The sequence below is a fragment of the Cinclus cinclus genome, chromosome 17 (assembly GCF_963662255.1).
Source record: "Cinclus cinclus chromosome 17, bCinCin1.1, whole genome shotgun sequence".
Classification (NCBI taxonomy): Eukaryota; Metazoa; Chordata; class Aves; order Passeriformes; family Cinclidae; genus Cinclus; species Cinclus cinclus.
In genome coordinates this window covers 12,774,418-12,793,814 of record NC_085062.1, presented here as the reverse complement: position 1 = coordinate 12,793,814, position 19,397 = coordinate 12,774,418, and the positions used below count along the sequence as shown (strand labels likewise).

The 19,397-nt window shown below is 61.7% G+C and overlaps 2 protein-coding genes across 2 annotated transcripts; both read left to right on the top strand.

The window, feature by feature from the left end:
- Positions 1 to 523: 523 nt before the first annotated feature.
- CASTOR1 (cytosolic arginine sensor for mTORC1 subunit 1) lies at positions 524 to 5,545 on the top strand. The gene is made up of 9 exons (XM_062504460.1): positions 524 to 636; positions 756 to 826; positions 3,082 to 3,275; positions 3,378 to 3,510; positions 4,111 to 4,234; positions 4,781 to 4,894; positions 4,988 to 5,070; positions 5,192 to 5,286; positions 5,366 to 5,545. The coding sequence occupies exons 1-9, from the start codon at positions 524 to 526 to the stop codon at positions 5,429 to 5,431; spliced, it is 993 nt and encodes a 330-aa protein (XP_062360444.1). The 3' UTR covers positions 5,432 to 5,545.
- Positions 5,546 to 14,750: 9,205 nt separating this feature from the next.
- LIF (LIF interleukin 6 family cytokine) lies at positions 14,751 to 17,214 on the top strand. Its single transcript, XM_062504077.1, has 3 exons — positions 14,751 to 14,769; positions 16,458 to 16,636; positions 16,777 to 17,214. Exons 1-3 carry the CDS (start codon positions 14,751 to 14,753, stop codon positions 17,212 to 17,214), a joined length of 636 nt encoding a protein of 211 aa, XP_062360061.1.
- The last annotated feature ends 2,183 nt before the right edge of the window (positions 17,215 to 19,397 follow it).

Below are 19,397 nucleotides of genomic sequence, written 5' to 3'. Positions count from 1 at the left end.
CTCCCTTGGTTGGGCTGCTGAACTGAGGCTGGTTTGGACACCCCCAGGACTGTAGTTCGGGGGTACCCTGGGACTCGGAGCTGCTCCAGGCATGCTGGGGCGCTGAATTTGGGCTGGTTTGGACACCATGGAGTTCTGTACTGGGGCTGGTTCCGAGGCTTCGGTGCGGGTATCCCGGGGCTCTGAACTGGAGCGCCAGGCCAGGGCCATTGCCTTTCTCGCGGAGCGGGGCGGTGCCGGGCTTGTCCCGGGCGGTGCGGAACGGTGTCGAGTCAGGTCCCGAAGAGATGCGGGGCGGTCCCGGGACCAGGCAGGCGGTCACAGGGCGGTCCCAACGAGATACCGGGCGTTCCCGGCTCGGTCCCTGGGAGATGAGGGCGGTCCCACGGCGTTGACGAAGCGATGCGGGGCGGTCCCAGGACGGTTTCGGGGCGATGCGAGGCGGTCCCGGGACGGTGCGGGGCGGTCCCGTGTCCTCCCTTATAGCGGCGGGGACGGCGGTTCCCGAGGCGGCGCGGCCGCCATGGACCTGCACATCCTGGAGCACCGGGTGCGGGTGCTGAGCCTGGCCCGCCGCGGGCTCTGGCTCTACACCCACCCGCTGCTCAAGCTGCTCTTCCTGCCCCAGCGCTGCCGGTACCGGCCTTTCTCCCCCCACGACCCTCCCTCCTCTTCTTCTTCACCTCCCGACTCCTGGGCCCGGGAGACGGCGGCGGTTTTGGGATCAGCAGCACCGATTTCTTCTTCTTTTTCAGATGCAAGTTCTTCAGCCTGACGGAGACCCCCGAGGACTACACAGTCATGCTGGATGAGGAGGGCTTCAAAGGTACCGAGCGGTGGCCTCTTGGCCGGTCGGGCTGGCACCGCAGGCACGTCCCCAGCCCTGCTCCACGCCTGGTCCGCAGGGAGCGAGTCCCGGCTTGTACTTGGCTCCTCGGAACGTGCCCATCCCGTCCCCTCGGCGCCTGCGCCGGGGATGTACCGGCTTGCCCGACCGAGGCTCTCCCGTCGTGGCTGCCCTCGCTCCGACAGCTCCTCCCGGCAGAACTGCCCCCCGGCCCGTGGCTGCGGAGAGCCCGGTGCCATCCCGAAGCCCGGGTGCTCCCGGCAGGGCTCAGGGACCTCCCGAGATGCCCACGGGCAGCGCTTCAGGCTCTCGCAGCCCTCCTGTCATCATTCCCGTGTCCAATTTCATCCCGTCCCTCCGTCCGGTGCGGGCCAACTGGAGCCGTGGCAGAGCAGGGCAAAGCACAGGCCCAACCAGGCTGGCGGGGGTGAGCCCTGTCCGGCAGCAGGGTCCAGGTTTTGAGGTCTCCTGGGAAGGTTTGATCCCTTAAAAGCCAGTCCGTCTCCCAGGGATGTGCCATTTGGTGACGTCCCCACCGCTGGTGTCACCGCTCGTGCTGTGCATCGCCCTCACCGCCGCTCCTGCCGGGGGTACCGGCCCAACGGGCTGAGCCGGAGGGTCCGGATCCCACCCCGGCTTCCCACGCCCAGACCTTCCTGCCGAGGCCGCAGGAGCCGGGCGCAGCGGATCCTTGGCCGTGACCCAAGCAACAAGGGTCAGGGCTCCTGTCACGGCCACTCACGGCCAGGTCCCAGATTCGCCTCCTTTTGCTGTGGGGCTCTCCCCGCTCCCAGAGCCAGAGCTGTTCCCCATGTATTGTTTTATTTCGGGGCCTGCAGACAAATATTCATCGATCCCGAGGGGAGGGCGGGAAGTGCTGAACAATAGTCCTGCAAGCCTGCGCCCCCGCAGTGCCCTGTGAACCCCCCCTTGGCTGGGGGGCTGCCAGTGTCCCCCCACTGCCGAGCTCTTCTCCAGCAGAGGAGAGCTGCACCCCCTCTTCCTTTGGGAATTAGGACTAAGCCCTGGGGTGGGTGACACAGGGACAGCAGGGTCCCCTTGCCTTCAGCCTCGCCCAGGGTGGTGTTGAAAAGCAATTAAACACTGAGCTCTGGGACAGGTCCCCATGTCCCCGAGTCCCTGTCCCGCCTCCCTGTTCCCAGCACTGGGCCCTGGGCTGGAGCCGAGGCTGTTCTGGCGCTTCCTGCACAGGAACAGGCGCTGGGAACACCCGCCAAGGCCCTGGATCCGGCCCTGCTCCCGCCCTTCCCTGGGCCGAGTTTGGGAGCAGGGTACGGAGCCTGGCCTGTGATGGAGTCCCCTTCGGTGGGTGCTGGACCCACGGGGGAGCCCCGTGCCACATCCCCTCCACCACTGGTGTGATGAGTTTGGGGTCCCAGCTGGGCTTGGGCACTGAGTGCCCACAAAAGGGGTAGGGGCTTGTGTGATCTCCCATGGGAGGTGCTCCCACCTTTCCTGGATGGGAGGAGTGGATTAGAGACCTCTTGAGTGCCCTGGCCCATCCCTTGCTGGGAAAGAGAGCCCAGAGAGGAGGGGGCATCCTGGCTGAGTCCTGGGGTGCCCCAGCAGTGCCAGCCCCTCTGCTGGGCAGGAGGGTTGGGAGCAAGGCAGGTGGGAGGAAGGAACAGCTGGCATATGCCCACCCTGCCAACACCAGCAGATTTTTGGGAAGCACCTGTGGCCCTCTGTCAGCTTGGGCTCTATCCTCCAGGCTGGCGCCAGGTTCTGGGACCCCCAGGAGAGTGGGAAGACCCTACCCTTGTTCCCTCCACACCCGTTTGCATCCCTGAGCATCCCTGATGGTGGGTGCTGGGCTGGGTGCTCCTGGGGGCAGAGGATGAGCTGGGCAGCCCCAGGGCCCTGGTGGTGCTGTTTTTAGGGTGCAATACCAACAACTCTATGCACACAGCCTGGGGTGATGGCACAGGGAGGAGAGACACATCTTGGGGTTTGGAGTGGTTGTAGCCCCCCTCATCCCTATGGCCAAATCCCTATGTGGAGAAGCTGAGCCCTGTCTGTCTCACTCCACCTGTGGATGGGCCTCATCTGCACCACCAAACCAGTGTCCCCACACCTGGGGCTCATCCTGTCTTGGCTCCAGTCATCACCCAGGGGACAGTGTGACACGCAGTGCCTGAGCTGGCACTGGCTCTTTGTCTGGCTGTGGTGAGCCCTGTGGAGCCACGTGCCTCAGTTTCCCTTGTCCCTTGCAGAGCTACCACCCTCCGAGTTCATGCAGGTGGCAGATTCCACGTGGCTGGTGCTCAGTGTTGTCTCCAATGGGCGGGAACCCCCCGGCTGCCAGGCCACCGGTGTCACCAAGATCGCGCGGTCGGTCATCGCGCCGCTGGCCGAGCACCACGTCTCGGTGCTGATGCTCTCCACGTACCAGACTGACTTCATCCTGGTGAGTGACAGGCATGGTGGCACCTGACTGGCTGGCCAAGGGCCTCTCTGTGCCCTGTGGGAGGGGTGGCAGTGCAGGCCCTGACCCTGTGCCCTGGGGCAGGTGCGGGAGCGGGACCTGCCCGTGGTGATCCATACGCTGGCTGGGGAGTTCGACATCTACAGGGAGGAGAGTGGCGAGTGTGTCCCTGTCACCTGCGATGACGTGAGCAACGGCTTCCTCAAGCCCAAGCCACGTGAGTGACACTGAGCTCTGTGTCCCCTGGGTCCCCCCAGTCCCACCCAGAGGCTCCAGCCACAGCTGGTGATACCCATATCCTTGAGGGACCTCCAGGGCCACTCTGTCCTAGGACCACCCAGTCCCCACCGGGATGATCCAGTTCCCACCAGTGGAACCCACATCTTTGGGGCACCTCCAAGGCCACTCTGTCCCCAGGCCATGCTGTCCCAGACCCATCCAGTCCCTACCAAGATGCTGCTCCCATGGATGGTTCCCACATTCTGGGGGGCCCCCATGGTCACGCCCATGTGCCCACGAGCACCCAAGTCCCTGCCAAGGTGCTCCTGCTGCCATCGGTGGTACTTACGTATTTGGGGGACCCACCAAAGATACTCCAGTTCCAGCTGGAGATTCCCATCTGGGGCCACCCAGGGCCACCCAGTCCCCGCCGGGATGTTGCAGCTCCCACTGGTGGTACCCACATCCTTTGGGACCCCTGGGCCATCCCTCTGCTCCCTGAGAGATTCCGGGCTGTGGGCGCGGTGGCCACGGGGTGGCACTGCGGGACTGTCCCCGAGCTGTCCCCAGGCCTGATGCGCGGCCGTTCCCCTGCCAGCCGCCAGCCCCACGCTGCACCCGGTGCAGAGCCCCCAGACCCGCTTCTGTGTCCTGACGGTGGCCCCTGACACGCTTCCCGCCATCGCCACCATGCTCATCGACGTCCTCTTCTATTCCCACAGGTGAGTCCCGGGGATGGGGACATGGGGGTGGCCTCTTGCCTGGTGCCACCTGAACTGCAGTGATATTAGTCCCAGCCATTGGTCCCAGTGGGGTTTCAGACTCTGGGTGTGTTTCCCAAACTGGTTTTGCCTTCCTGGGAGCTACGTTGTGAGGGGTGGGAACCCCGAGGTGACACAAGCCATAATTGTACCAAATCCCAGGGCTGAAACTAAAGCAGGAGGGTGTGGGTTTGGAAAAGGCAGTGGGATGGTGCTGGGGAGGAAGAAGTGCTCCTGATTGGATCCTCCCGTGTCCCCCGGGATGGGGTCCCTTCTGGTGGCATGCTCCTGTTCCACAGTGACCGTGGTCTTTTGAGAATTCCCCAAAAGCTGGTGTCTGTCACCTGTGAGCTGCAGACCCTGTGGGGACTACCTGCTCCTGTCCCCTCTCTCCCCACCCTTCAGCACCCCAGCATGATGCTCAGACACCCAGTACCAGCACCAAACCCTTCTCCTCCCCATTTTGGGGGTTGCGACCCATCCCTGTGTTCCCTTCCCCCTCAGCAGCCCCCCATGGGATGCAGCCACCAGCAGCCAGGACCTCGACTCTATCACTTTCTTCTCCTTCTCCCTCATCGAGGGCTACATCTCCATCGTGATGGATGCTGAGACCCAGAAGCGGTAGGTGCCTTCTCAGGGCTGCCTGTCCCTGGGTCTGGGCGCTCAGGGGTGACACAGAGCTCAAGGGGTGACACTTGGCTTCATCCCCCTCAGCTTCCCCAGTGACCTCCTGCTGACCAGCTCCACAGGGGAGCTGTGGCGGATGGTGCGGATTGGGGGGCAACCCCTCGGCTTCGGTGAGTGTGACCGTGATGGCTGTGTCCCCTCTTGTGCCAATGCCACCCAGCGAGTGCTCTGGGGCACTGCTGTCCCCGTATGTCCCGTGGCAGTGACCCGAGCCCCCCTTTGCCCCCCTAGACGAGTGTGGCATCGTGGCGCAGATCGCGGAGCCGCTGGCAGCTGCTGACATCTCAGCCTATTACATCAGCACCTTCAACTTCGATCATGCCTTGGTGAGCCCCTGCCTCTCCCCGGGTCCCCCTGCCAGCCCCGGGGTGTCCCCTGGGGCTGACACCCCCTGTCCCCCGGCAGGTCCCCGAGGAGGGCATCGCCGAGGTCATCCAGTTGCTGCAGCAGCGGCAGGAGAACGGCAGATAGTGGCCAGCTGTCCCCACACAGACTGTCCCAGCGTGGTGTCCCCCCTCCTCCCCACCTGTATTCATTAATTTTCAGTTTTAATGATCCCCCAGCAGAGGACAGAACCAGGCACAGCATCACTCCCTCTGTGCTGGGGAGGTGGTGGCTTTGGGGACATGGTGGTCTTGTGCCAGTAGGCACTAGCCCACAGGAGAGGGGTCAGTCCCTGTGTGGGGTCAGTCCCCAGCCTGTGCAGGGTGGGTGGCCCAGGGCACAGTGCCAAAGAGCAGTGATGTGCCACCGTGCTGCTATAGGGGACAGCCTGGGGCTGATGGGATGTGTCCCCTTGGGAAGGGAGGGGTGGCCACGATGCTCAGGGACACCACTGGACAAGCCCATGGAGAGGAGAGCATTTCTGGAGCTGGGGTTACCCCTGGCACCCCAAAAATCTCAAAGGGGGCAGTGGGGGGGGTCTGGTTCAGCGCCAGCCCTGGCTGCCACCTGTCATGGAGGGGTGACAGTGATACCCAGCCCCTCACAAGTTGTATTTTCACATAGTTTTTGATAAGTCAATAAAATTCTTACTATTTTTATTTCTGTGTAGCCCAGGGAGGTTGCCCAGAGCTTCGCTGGTGGCAGGGGCTGGGATGGGACAGGGGCACAGAGTCCTGCTGTGAGGAGACTGGGACACAGCCACTTTCTCTTTGTATTTTGGGTGAAAAAAATAGGTTAAAACTGTAGCCCCCAGCAAATCACTGGCCCTGGGGAAACCCAGGCCCACATTTATGCCCTCCCCCTTCCTCACACTGGGCCAGACTGGGGGGGAACTGAGGCATGAACTTGACCTCAGGCCTGGAGATATCCCTGTCATTCTGCCACTGTGTCTTCACATCCTGTTCCCTTGCTGGCGGCATGGCATCCTGTGGCAAAGTGGGGTACACGGGGTGGGGGCTGTGCCCTCCTGGGGGTGCTGCAACCATTGGGTTGCCCCCAGAGCGTTTCTGGTCCTCAGCCAGACCCAGCAAGAGCGTGGTGGGAACTTCTGCTCCCATCCTGTCCTCAAAATCTGTCCCCTGGTCCTGGCACGTCTTGCCCACGTCAGCCCCACACAGTTGCAGCCACCAGCTTCCTGCCAGCTCTCTGGGCACTCTCTTTCCTGTGTCATGGGATGCTGGTGACGCGCTCCCAGTGATGAAGAAATTGACACTGGCCCATGCGGTCACCAGCGCTATTTTTGTCCTTGTTGGGTATTGCACAGTCCTGGCCACCCACTGGCCACCACTGTGGTGTCCTGCTGGCCCAGCCCAGGGTGTGACTGTACCATATGGAGGGGCCTGGGCCACCTGTGGCTAAGGGAGAGCTGAGGGTGGGGGCCGTGATCACCCTCATGGCAAGGCATGGATGGATGGATAAGAATGGAACAGGAAGAAGAAGTGGATGGATGGATGGATGGATGGATGGATGGATGGATGGATGGATGGATGGATGGATGGACAGCTGGTGAACAGCCTGTCAAGGCAGCCTGAGGGATGGACAAATTGCTGCGGAGTGAGCGAGATCTTCTCCTGGTTCCTCCACCTCTCCAGGACTGCTCTGAGCACAGCCCTGCTCACCCTGGCCCCATGGAACCCACCCCAGCCACCACCTCTGCCGGGGAGGCCCCGGGGAGGAGGAAGAGGAGGAGTCGTCAGAAGCAGCTGGTGGAGGAAGCAGACCGTGCAGGTCGTGGCGCGGCCTGGGCAGGGAAATTTTGGGAAAAGAAAGCGCTTCTAAAAGTGAGTCACCGCTGCATCCTTCCTCCTGGAAGGAGCTGCTAATTTCTGGGTCGCCCCCCTGCGCCACCACCGAACTCTCCAAATGCGTGAATTCGGCGAGGGTCTCCAAAATCAAGGGGATTGTGCCACACCTCGGAACGCAGACGGGAGACGTTCATCTCTAAGGAACGGGAAAACCCCTGTCGGTGCCGGGCTCCGCCTGCCAGGAAGGGGAGCCCGGGGGGACAAGGGGGACTGCCCCGGGTGCTGCTGGCGGTGCCGAGGCCGTGCAGAGCCCCAGGGCAGTGTTGCACAAGGGGCAGCGCTGCCTTGAGCAACACCCGGCGCCCTCGGTGTTCCCGTGGGTGCTGCTGGGCAGAGAGGCTAAGCCTGGTGTCCCCCACTTAGTTCAGCACCCAAATTTGTCACCCAGAGGTGTGGGTGGCTGTGAGCAGGCGGAGGGAAAATCCCCCGGAGCATCAGGCAGTGCTGGGATACCCTGCCCTTCCCACACTTCCACGTCCCTCCTTGCCAGGGTAGATTTTTGCCTCCCACAGCTGGATTTGGGATGCAAAACACCCGTGGTGGCACATGGGTGACATCCCTGTCCCTGCTGCCAGCCACCACTGCCCTCTTTTGCATTGGGGTTTCAGGGCAGCCAGCGCTGGTTTCAGTTCAATGTTGGATGCTGAGCGGTGATATCAGCGTGAATCAAAAAGTCTCTCCCAAGAAGCCAGGACTCGGGGGTGCTACCAGATCCGGGATGAGCAGTGGGACCGCAGCTCAGCCTGGACCCACCTGGACTCCCTCGAGGAACTGACTCGAAGAACATCCCCATCATCCGTCCGGCCCCATTTCCTCCTCGGCGCCGCTCTCATCCTGTTCATTGGCCCCCGGGGCATGGCTTCACTTCTCGTTGCCTTCCGTTGGGTCCTGGTGCCTCCTTCGGAGGTGGGGGTGACTCGGGTGCGCTTTAAAAGCCGAGCTTCCCCATAGCCGAGCAGTTAAGGAAGTGACTTGCGCGCCCGGCAGCCCCGGGCGGACACCCTGCCCCGGCCATGCGGTGCGACGGGCGGCCCTGGGGTGTGCTGGCAGGTACGTGTGTCCCCGTGTCCCCGTGTCCCTGTGTCCCTGTGTCCCCTCTAGCTCACCCCGGCCCCAGAGGGAAGCGGAGGGAGCGCGGCCGCGGGGAGCCCATGGCTCTGGAGTGAGCGGTGCCGTGGCAGATGACACGGAGGGTGTCCCACGGCGGTGTCGCCTCCCTCGGGCGCTGGCGGGGACGGGACATTCCCCGCTGTGGCGCATAGGGAGCACTGGGAGTGGGCAGCCTGGGAGAGAGCGGATGCTGGGAGTGGTAGGCAGGAGGGGACAAGTTTGGGGACCAGTGGCAGAAGGTCAGGTGTCAGCTTGTCCAAAGGGACAAAGGTTGTGTGTCACCCCAGTGCCATATCCAAAGTCCTGTACGTGACAGCGGCACTGAGACAGTGGCTGGTCAGAGCTGGATAGCGGGACTGGATCCGGGAGTGTCGCTGCTGTCCCCTCCTTTGCAGTGGCCCGCGCTGGCAGGGGGAGCTGCTGGACCAGCTGCTGTGGTTGGTCTGCGCATCCTGACTGCCCCACAGCACCTCCAGCACCCTGATCCTCCTCGCCCGTCGGGTGCCCAGTGGGTTTTTGGCACGTGGACTGGGTCATCCCTGGAGCGGGGACGGGGACTGTGATGCAGGCAGCATTCCCGGCTCGGGGGTAATGACCCTGTGACAGAGGGCTGTGTCCCTGCACCCAGCGATGCCCCAATGGCCCCTCCTCTTCCTCCCTAGCTGTCGCCAAAGGGCTCCTCATCCTCTGGGCAGTGCCGGGCCAGGGGGGCAGGTCCCCACTGGCCCCCACCGTGCAGCAGACCCAGGCGCTGGTGAGGCTCATGGCCGAGGACGCACAGGAACTCTTCACCTTCTACGTGAGTCCCCTTCCCCAGGATGAGGGGTCACACCTGACCCCTCCACAGGGCAAGTGGGGGCAGTCCCGGTGCTGCTTCCACATACCTGATCTTCTTGTCCAATTTCTGGGCAGGAGAAGGATCAGCGCCTGGACATTGACAACATCTGCCGCACCAACAATACCCCCGAGTGGCTGCAGAGGCCGGCGAAGGGGCCCTGGGGGCTGCGGAGGCTGCGGAGGCCCATGATCCACATGGACCAAGCGCTGCAGGACATCATCGGGTACCAGCACAACCTCCATCACCCCGAGGCCGAAATCCTTCGCCGCTTGAGCAGGACCCACCGTAAGGTGCGAGCGCTCCTCAACAACCTGGCGGGGCTCTTCCCGGCCCCCAACCCCCGCCCCGGCCGCCGGCCCGCCCCCAGCCCCGCGGCATCCCTCGGCATCTTCCGACAGAAGCTGCAGGGGTGCCAGATCCTCTGGAGCTACGCCCGCTTCTTGGCCGAGCGCAGCGCCGAGCTGAGCGCCGGGAGCCGCCGGAGGCGCCGGGACAAGGGGAGATCTCACCGGGGCTCCAGGCTGCCTGCACGCCCCTAGGGCAGCCCCGCCAGCACCGGAATTCCCGTCTGCATCTCCATCATCTCCATCATCTCCATCATCTCCATCATCTCCATCTCAATCCCATGTGACGCGATCCCAACCCCATTCCCAGTATGGAGATGCATCCAACGGCGCCACGGAGTGCCTCTCACCTCACCGGAGCGAAGGCTCAGACGCGCTGACAGCATCTCCTGCTGCTTCGGCTCCTTGTGGGGACCCTGCTGTCCCCGTGCCACCACTTGGCTGCAGGACAGCCCTGGCTGGCTCTCCCCCGTCCTGCCCCACTTTCCTGTGAATCCAGGTAGCCCCAGTGGAGCCGGGTGTTCCCCGGGTGCCCAGCTGTTCCCTGTCCCCGAGCCCCGCCGGATTTTCCAGTGATTCAATGGGTCGGGTGACACAGCTTGACTAAGAGCTGCTTGCCCAGCACCCGACACAGGGGCCCACAGAGAGTGCTGCTGCCACTGGCAGCTGTTACCAGTGTTGTCACCCCCTGCCTGCCCTGCTCTAGTGAGTAGCTGGGAGTGGAATCCTGTGCTCCAGCATGGTCAGTGTCCCTCTGTGCTTGGTGTCCCCAAGCTCTGTGTCCCTTTGTACATCCCTGTCTTCATCACTGTACGCTCAGTGCGCCCTGTGCTCGGTGTCCCCGTGCTCTCAGTGTCCCCAGGCTCACTCCTGCACACTGGGTGCTCCCAAACTCCCAGCATCCCTGTTCCTTCTGTATCCACCCTGAGCCTCCCACGCCGAGCCACCACAGCCCTGACCGTGTCCAGCAGGGACTCAGCTCTGGCCGTTGCACTGTGACAGTGGGTGACAGCCCCACTGCCTCCCCCTAATTTATACATTAATATTTGTGTGTTCATTGTATTTATTAATTGTTGGGGTTAATTTAACTCCTGCAGCTTGCAGACATATTTAAGGACATTTCTAATATATGAATATATATTTTTATTATATTTTTTGTACAGTGTTAAACTATGAGCATCACAATGATTTATTTATGTATATTGATATTTTTGGTACACATTGGAGGGCAGTGCCCCCGCCCATATGGCACTTCTTTATTTTTGTACAATGGCAGAAGGAAATAAAATGCTGACCTTGGCCCTTGGACTACTGAGACGCTGTGTCCCTGAGTCCCTTTGTCCCTGTGTCTGTCCTGGTGGCTGTGGGCAGGGAGAGGCTGTATTCTGATGACCAGGTTGTGCCTGATGTCCTTGCCAGGACACATGGGATGTGACATGGGGTGGTGTGGCACATGGTGGGGCATGTGGGACAACACGGTGTGACACACGGCATTGCACATGCTGGGACGTGGCCCATGTCATGGCACAGAATGTGGCACAGGATGGGATATGGCACAGGACGTGGCACACCACACAGTGTGGCACAGGATATGTGACACAACAGGCCGTGGTGCCACGGCAGGACCTGGCACTGCCAGGAGTGTGCCATGCCATGGTACGGCACAGGCCACAGGACACCATGTGCCACATGTCACGGTCCTGTCTGGGTCATCACCACAGCCACGCCGAGTGCAGTGTCCTGCAGTCTGGCCAGGCCACCCGCTGCCAGCAGCCCCTCTGAGTCAAAAATCCTAAGACCTGGTCATGTGTCCCCATGGAGTCACTCGTTCCCTGCGGGTGCCCTGTGCGCTGCCCGGACTGCCTGGCTCTGCAGCCGGCACTGCTGCCTGAGTCAGTCCAGGCAGCATCGCCACCAGGACGGCCACCACGGCCATCTGGGGACATTCGTGATGGGACAATGTCACCATGAAGCAGTCCGGGCCAGCTTGGTGTGCCGTGGGTGACTGTGACTGTGACCGTGACTGGGCCACCACCAGCCAGCTCTGGAGAGGGCTGAGAAGGGGAGGTGCAGGTACGTGACCTCCCGGGACCATGGGGAGAGCTGGGGGACCCCAAAAACGGCTCACTGAAGTGGTGATGGCTTCTCTGATGTCCCCAAGGGGACACCCAAGGGGACCCCAGTGTCCACTCGTGGTAAAAGCCTGTGGGTGACACCTGTGGGGTGACACTGCTGGGGTGGTACCAGTGGAGTAAAACTGGTAGGGTGGAAGGGGTGGAGTGGCACCAGTTGGGTGACACCAGTGGGGCACAGGGACAGGGGTGAGGCAGCCCCGGCAGGGACCTGTCAGGAGTCAAAGGGGAATTTGGTGCCCTCCATTATTTAGCTCCAGATTTCCCTGGGACAGGAGCACCTGCCTCTCTCAGCCCCAGCTCAGCCCCCCGGGAGGGCCCCCCAGACACCCCTGATCCCACCACAGCCTCCTTGCCACACCTGGGGGACACCCAGGGCTTTTGGTGACCCTGGAACCTGGGTATCCCCCCTGCACGGGGATCCATGGGATGGGGACCTGGAGGGGAGCCAGGGGGGATAAGGATGGGGCCTGTGGGGCAATTACGGGGTGAGTCAATAATAGGGGGAGCGAGGGCAGTTCTGGCAGTGCTGGAGCAGTTCAGAGGGGCTGGGGTGGGGGAGACAATGATGGGATGGGCAGGAGGGGACAGTTGTTGGCTGGGGAAAGGAGAGGTCTGGGGTGGGGAAGGGGCAGGGGACAGCTCCGGTGCAGGGATGGGTCAGTTCTGAGTTTGGGATGGGGCGGCGGGGGCAGTTACGGCATGGGGAGAGGCCAGTTCTGGGCTGGGGCAGCAGGGGGCAGCACGGGGACAGGGATGGGGACAGGGATGGCATAGGGGTCAGCGAACGTGGAACAGGGATGAGGAGGGGGACAGCATAGGGACGGGGAAGAGGGAACAGCAGGGGGACAGGGATGCCGCAGAGAGGCATCAAGGGGTCAGGGAAGGGTACAGGGACGGGGTGGAGTGTCTGCGATGTAGCTGAGGACAGCGATGGGCAGGGATGCTCAGAGAGGACCACTCGGAGGGGCACAGAGCAGCAGCATGGCAACGGTGGCCTTAGAACACCCTGGGCTTGTCCTCTTGTCCCTGGGCAGGTCGGCGGTGGGGATGGGGGAGGCAGTAGGGACAGTGGGGACAGCTGTGCCCTGACCAACCTGCCCCAGCTCACCCTGGGGCCCCCAAACCCCACAGGTCCCCGACCCTCAGTCTCTTCTGACAGCATGGGCTGGCTCTCCCTGTTCCTGCTTCCCGCTGCCTCCTTGGTGACCCCCCCCCGCCCCTGTCACTGCCTCTTTATGCTCCTGCACCCCCGTTCCTGCTGCCCGTCTCCACGAGGCATCGGCACGGGACCCGTGCAGGGAAATTTCTGCTACCAAAGGGATTGGGAAAGGGAATATTCCTGGGCATCATCTCCCATCCTGGTACCTTCCACCCTGGCATCTCCCATCTCCCATTCTGCCAGCTCCCCATCCAGCCTGTCTGGACCAGGAATTTGAGTTTTCCCATCGGAGCATCCCCCCTGCAGAGGTCGAGCTTCTCCCGGTGGGTTTGTCTTTTTTCTTAGAGAAAACTCATCCTTTAATCGTAGAGCTTTTGCCCGAAGGTCTCAGCTACTGGTGGGGACACCGGTGTCACCTTGATGATCCCATCATGACCAGGGGTCCCACACCTCTCTGGTGGCCAAAGCCCAGCTCAGCTTCAGCCTGGACTCAGTCACTCCTGGGAAATCCAGGAAAAGGGCAAATCCATGTCAACCCCTGCACACCCCCCACCCCCCCAAGGACGTTCCCTACGTTAATAATTAAGTGCTATTAATTCCTCGGCTGATTAAGTGTGTCAGGCCATCAGATGTCCAAGAATATGTGATGTACTGCTCCCCGTATCCCAAAAAGACTGGGATGGGAGATGGAGCTCATCCTCCCCGCCCTCCACAGTCCCCAGCTCATCCCTGATGCCCCACTAAGACCAGACTGGGCTAAACCGGGCCGGGGCATCAATGCCACCTGCAAATCAGGCTGGTCCTTGCATGGGGAAACTGAGGCACGCGGCAGCCGTGGCCCAACCCCGCCAGCACAGCTGGGTCTTCGTGTCCCCCCTCGCCGTGTCCCCCATGCCAAGGGAGGACACTCGGGGTCGTGGTGGCTCTTGCGTCATGGTTCCTGGACAGTCACCGCCGGTTCACCCTCCGGGGCACAAACTTGCTAAACCTGATTAAAGTCTCAGTTCGGCCCCGGTGAGAAAAAAATCCAGAGGACATAAAAATCAATTTAACCTGTTTTTCACCCAAATCGGACAGCGAACAGTCCCGCGGTGTCCCGATCCTGTGGGATCCCCACGAGACGGTCACCCAGAGCCCTCCCGTCTGCTCCAGCACCCTCTGCCCGCTCTAGGCAGGGGAGAGCCCCGCCGAGGGAAGGGTTAACCCTGGGGGGGCCGGTCCGGCCTCTCCCCCTGGGTGGGTTTGTCCTTTTTTCCTGCAGAAAACCCACCCTTTACTGATAATACTTTTGCCCAAAGGGATGAGCCAGCGGCGGGCTGAGGGACACCGCTGCCACCGCAGCCATCCCACAGTGACCGAGGAGTGCGGCATGCCACCACCACTTCCTCGCGCCTTCCATCCCTCCAAAACCCCCCAAAACCCCAAACCAGACTTTTTTACCTCCTTCATTTTATTGCCTGCTCCGGCAGCCAGTGGGGAAGCCTCGGCCCAGGGAGGGGGACACGGGGGTGAAAGTGCTTGCGGCTCCTGAGTCACAGAAGCGCGCGTTCGCCAGCTCACCTCGACACCCCCGAACCCCACGTGCGGCCGTGCACCTCTCTTGGGGGGCTTCAATTCATCTTTCCCAACTCACCCACTTCCCCGAGCCCTCGCGCAAAACAAAAGGCGACACAAAATTCCGTGTGACATCAACTTTTTTTCAGAAGTTTATGTCTAAGAATCATTATTTCCAAACCTTCCGACTTCCTGACTTCCATTTTTAATAGAACGATAGAGGGTGATTCTCCCCCCCCCCCCCCCCCCTCCCCCCTCCTCCCCCCCTCTTCTTACAACACAGGCTGGCTGCCGGACCGGTATATAAACCCCGAGAAGTCCCCCAGTATGAACATGAATTTCTGAAAACTTCCTCTGCCAACACCAATCCCTATTAAGTCGCTCTCGGGACGCGGCTCACAATGAAGTTCGTGCCGGCAGGTAAAAAAATAAAAAAAAATCGACTTTGGGGATACTATGTCCCGTTCTCCCCCTCCCCCTTTTTTCCTCCCCCTCCCCTGCTTTTGCCGGTGATGCTCGGGTGCAAGCGGTTCCCGGCTGGATGCCGCCGCTGGAGACGGAGCGAGGGCTCCCGCCGCGCTGCGTCCCCCCCGGGATGAGCATCTCTGGGAATTGGCAGCGGGAGCAGAGCGCGGCGCTGGCGCGGTGCAGCCAACATCTGGACACTTATATAACTGGAAATGCTTCCAAGAAAAGAAAAAAATCTCAAGGAGGGGGGGATTTTTTTTCTTTTTCGTACTTTTAAATACTTCCCCCCCCCCCCCCTCCTGCTTTTCCTCCTTCTGGGTCTCCCGATGCCGCGAGCCGCTGCCGGGAGCGCTGGAAGGATGAGGAGGCTGCCAAGTGCAGGAGGGGGAGTTGGAGGGAGCAGCCCCCACCCTAGAAGCCGTTCTGAGGGATCCCAGGGCAGCACCACCCGGGACCCCCCCACCCACCCAGCCCCTGGCACACGTGGGTGCCGAGCCTCGCCCTGCCCAGCTGTGAAATGGGCAGAAGCAGCGCCTCGTGAGGGGTCAGGGAATCTGCATCCCGTGGGAATACCCGGGGCCCCGGGGGCGCGGGGAGGCAGAGTCCCCCCGTGCCGCGCGGGAGGGGAGCGGCAGGTCAGGGATCGGAACACGCCTAGGTAAGTCCTCTCCCACCTGGGCAGGGTAAATAAATCGAGGCTCGGATTACCCGGCACCGGCGGCACGTCCGAGGCGCTGACAAGTGCGGGCGACTTCGGCGCTCGACCCGGCCCGGGGGCTCCGCCTGGCAGCAACCCCACGGCGGGGCACTGGACCCCCACCCTGACGGGGCCCTGCTGGTGGCATCTAAGTCACCCAGCAGCGGGGACACCCCGGCCACCCTCCCCGAGGATGCCCAGCGCAGTGGCGGGCTCCACAAGCGGTTTGGCCTCCCCGAGCAGGGATGGATCCCGGTTTGGGGGAATCCCAGCGGATTGGGGGTTGCAGCGCCCCGCTCTCAGGAGGGGACGCCGGGGTGACCCAGCTGCCGGAGGCTCAAGGGTCCCCTTGTTCCACGTCCAGGGATTTCCTGGCTGGAGTGTCTGGCAGCTGCATCGTCCCTCCCCAGGGCTCCTCGGCTCTGCGCCCACTTCTCAGACGGGGAAACTGAGGCAGGCGGTGGGGCCGGGGGCGGGAGGGAGGAGGGAGGGCACGCCGAGAGCAGGTTTCCTTGCGGGAGCCCCGCTGAGTCAGCCGGACCGGGGTGGGGCCTTGCTCCCGAAGCGCCCGGACCAGGGTAACGGAGGAAAAAGCGTCTTGCACGTTTGATTAAACCCGACAGGTCGCCACCGGGCCGGTTGCGAAATGTGGGAATGCTACGGGGCCCCCCGCCGGGAAGGGAGGCGGGGGAGCGCCTGCCGGGGGGCAGGTGAGGGGGACGGCAGCGGGATGGGAGCTGCGGCACGGCCGGGATGGCAGAATGGGGCGTCTGGGGATTCCAGCTGAGCTGGACACTCACCCGAGCGGGATGAGTCCCGCTCCAGCTGGACACCCTCCCTTTGGATGCCTGCAACTGGGGTCATCCTCGGTGGATGCTCTGCACCAGCGTTAACGTGGTCCCCGTGGGCCACCACCGTGACACCGGCCTCTCTCCCCTCATAGGCGTCGTGCCCTTCATGGCCCTGCTCCTGCTGCAGCGGCGGCCCGTGGCCGGCCGGGCGCTGCTGGTGACCGGCTCCGGCTGCCCCAGCCACGGCTTGTGCCGTTCCAACGTGCAGGAGCAGACCCGCAGGCAGGTGGCCGTGCTCAACGCCACTGCCCAGGAACTCTTCAGCCTCTACGTAAGTGGTGCTTAGGGACGGCCAGGGACCGTGGGAGGTTTGAGCCACAAATGCGTGAAGGGGGAAGGGCTGGGGACACCGTGGGGACGGTGGCAGGGGGGACGCAGGGGACACGGGGTGACGCTCATTTCTCCTCCCAGCTGAAGTGCCAGGGAGAGCCGTTCAGCAGTGAGAGCGACAAGCTCTGCAATCCTGCTGGCATCTTCTTCCCCGCCTTCCGCGTCAACCGGACGAGTGAGAGGAAGGAGGTGATGGTGGCCATGTACAAGCTCTTTGCCTTCCTCAACGCCTCGCTGGGCAACATCACACGTGACCAGGAGGAGCTCAACCCCATGGCCAAAGAGCTCCTCGAGCGGCTCCACAACACCACCAAGACCACCCGAGGCCTCATCTCCAACCTCACTTGCCTCCTCTGCAAGAACTACAACATCTTCCAGGTGGACGTCAGGTATGGGGACAGCTCCAAGGGCAAGAGCGCCTTCAAGAAGAAGCAGCAGGGCTGCCAGGTGCTCAGGAAGTACGTGCAGGTCATCGGCCAGGCAGCACGTGTCCTCCTACCTCATCTCAGCCCCTCATGAGCGCCCGCCTCGGCTACGCTGCCTCTCTGCTGCTGGCCAGCCCCCCCCCCGCTGCCTCCTGAAATCCCGCCTCCCTATTTATTACACGGACCCTGCGCTGGCCCCATCCACCCTCTGGTAATTTATTGCCCCTTGAGGGGGTGAATGCTGCAGTCTGGAGTGTCTTGGGCAGCGCAGAGCCGGCATCCAACAGGACGAGGCAGTGCATCCCTGAGGAGATGCCGGGGCATGGGCTGGACCCAGGATGTCCCTCAGCCATTCCCATGCTCCCATGGGTGCGGGGAGCTGTGGGGACTGGCGGCAGGGCCGGACTCTGTCCCCCGTGGACGGTGTCATCACGGAGAGCAAGCGGACAGATACCCCTGAGCACTACCTGAAAGCTGTCACTTACCTGGAAAAAGGATTGTGAGGAAGGACATTGGGATGCAGTGGCTGTCAGGGACATGGGGACATGGGGACACTCTCCCACTGAACATTTTAAGGCTGGGCTCCTCTGCAGGGAGCCAAACTGAGGGTACTGGTGGCTGTGCTGGCTGGGGCTGGGTCCAACCCAGGACAAGGACACCTGTGTGGGACAGTCACCTCAATGTGGAGCATCATCCCCCCGCGCAGGCACGTGGGGCACAGAATGTCCTCTCCTTTGGAAAAGTGCTTTTCCCATTGGAAGAGCTCTGTACTAACAGCCATGAGCTGGGCTTTGCATGGCTGAATGCAGCCCTGGCATGGGGGAATGGGACAAGGAGACGTGGGGACGTGAGGATGGGCCCCAGACCGGTGGCAGGTGGCGCTGGCTCGCTCCTGGCACCAGAGCGGGCTGTAAGGGTTATTTATTGCCTCTGGACAGCTCAGCATGCACTAGACTAACTTTTAATAATTTTATTATTAATAATAATTAATAATTATTAATAAGATTTGTGGTAATATATTAGTGGAATTCTATTTAAATATTTATTTTTTTATACTTCTTGCCCTACTTTTTTAAAAGTAAACCCATAGAAACAGACTGTATTTGGCTGTTCTTCATTGGGTCCCTTTTGTGCTCACCCTCAGACACCTCTGCTCCCCCAAAGCACCCTCGGGGCTGCCCCAAAACCCCTCAGGGTATCGCTGTGGATCACAGTCCCCTGTCACCTTGTTCCTTCCCACCTCCTATGGGATGGCTTATTGGAAATATATTTTCCTGAGGGGGATGTTTAAATTGACACTCACCAGCTGCTCTAAAGTGCTGGGAAGATGTGGGCACCATCGAGATGCAAGGATCTTCCTGTTGCAGGGATTCTCCTGGCATGGGAAACATTGTGGTGTGGGTACCATCATGGTGAGGGGACCATCCCAATGTGTGGAGCACCGTGATGGGAGGACCCCCACTCTAGCAACACTGGAAGTTCCTGGGAAAACGGAGAAAAGCTGGGAAGAGGCTGAGGCAGCATGTGCGAGGTGGAGAGGACACCCACCAGATAAAATCACAGCCACTTCCCAGGCTGTGCTGGGAGAGGCTCAGCAGAGTTTTGCCACGGCCAAGACCACCTAAGGCTGTATCAGTGCCCCAGTCCTCAGTGAGCGCCTTGCATGGGGCTGGAGCAGTTAACAAGAGGCCGATTATACAGGAGACGTTGGAGCAGGATGATGAAATTTTCCTCCTCCTCCAGAGCCCTTGGGCCACTGGCCAAACCTCCCAGGCATGAGACAGCAAGCGGATGAGCTAAGATCCTGTGTGATCATCTCTCGTGTCTCAGAGGAGCCCCGACCTAAAGATCATTGCAGAAATCCAGGAGTTGCCCCCTAAGCCCATCTTCTCCTGCCCCGCAGGCTCGTGCTGCCCAGTGCTCCCCCAGCTCCTATGGGAGATTTCACAGCGTGGGTTTGACCCAGACTGGCACTGCCCTGTGCCGGTGGCAGCCTTGTGCTGCACCAATGGTGACAGCAGGGCCAGTAGTGTCCATTTCCAGCCTGGCCTTGCTGTCCCTGCAGGGAAGGGGTGAATGTCAAAACAGAAGGGGCTCCTCCATCCCACAGCCCAGGCATGCAGGGATATCCCTGGATGTCACAGTGTGTCCCCATGCATGATGCGGCTTTCTTCCACCATCCAGCCTGCCACCAGGGCAGGGACCCTGGCTGTCTCCCATGTCCCTGCCCTGAAGGATGCCCATTTTGGGGTTGCAGCCCATTTGTGGGGCCAGTTT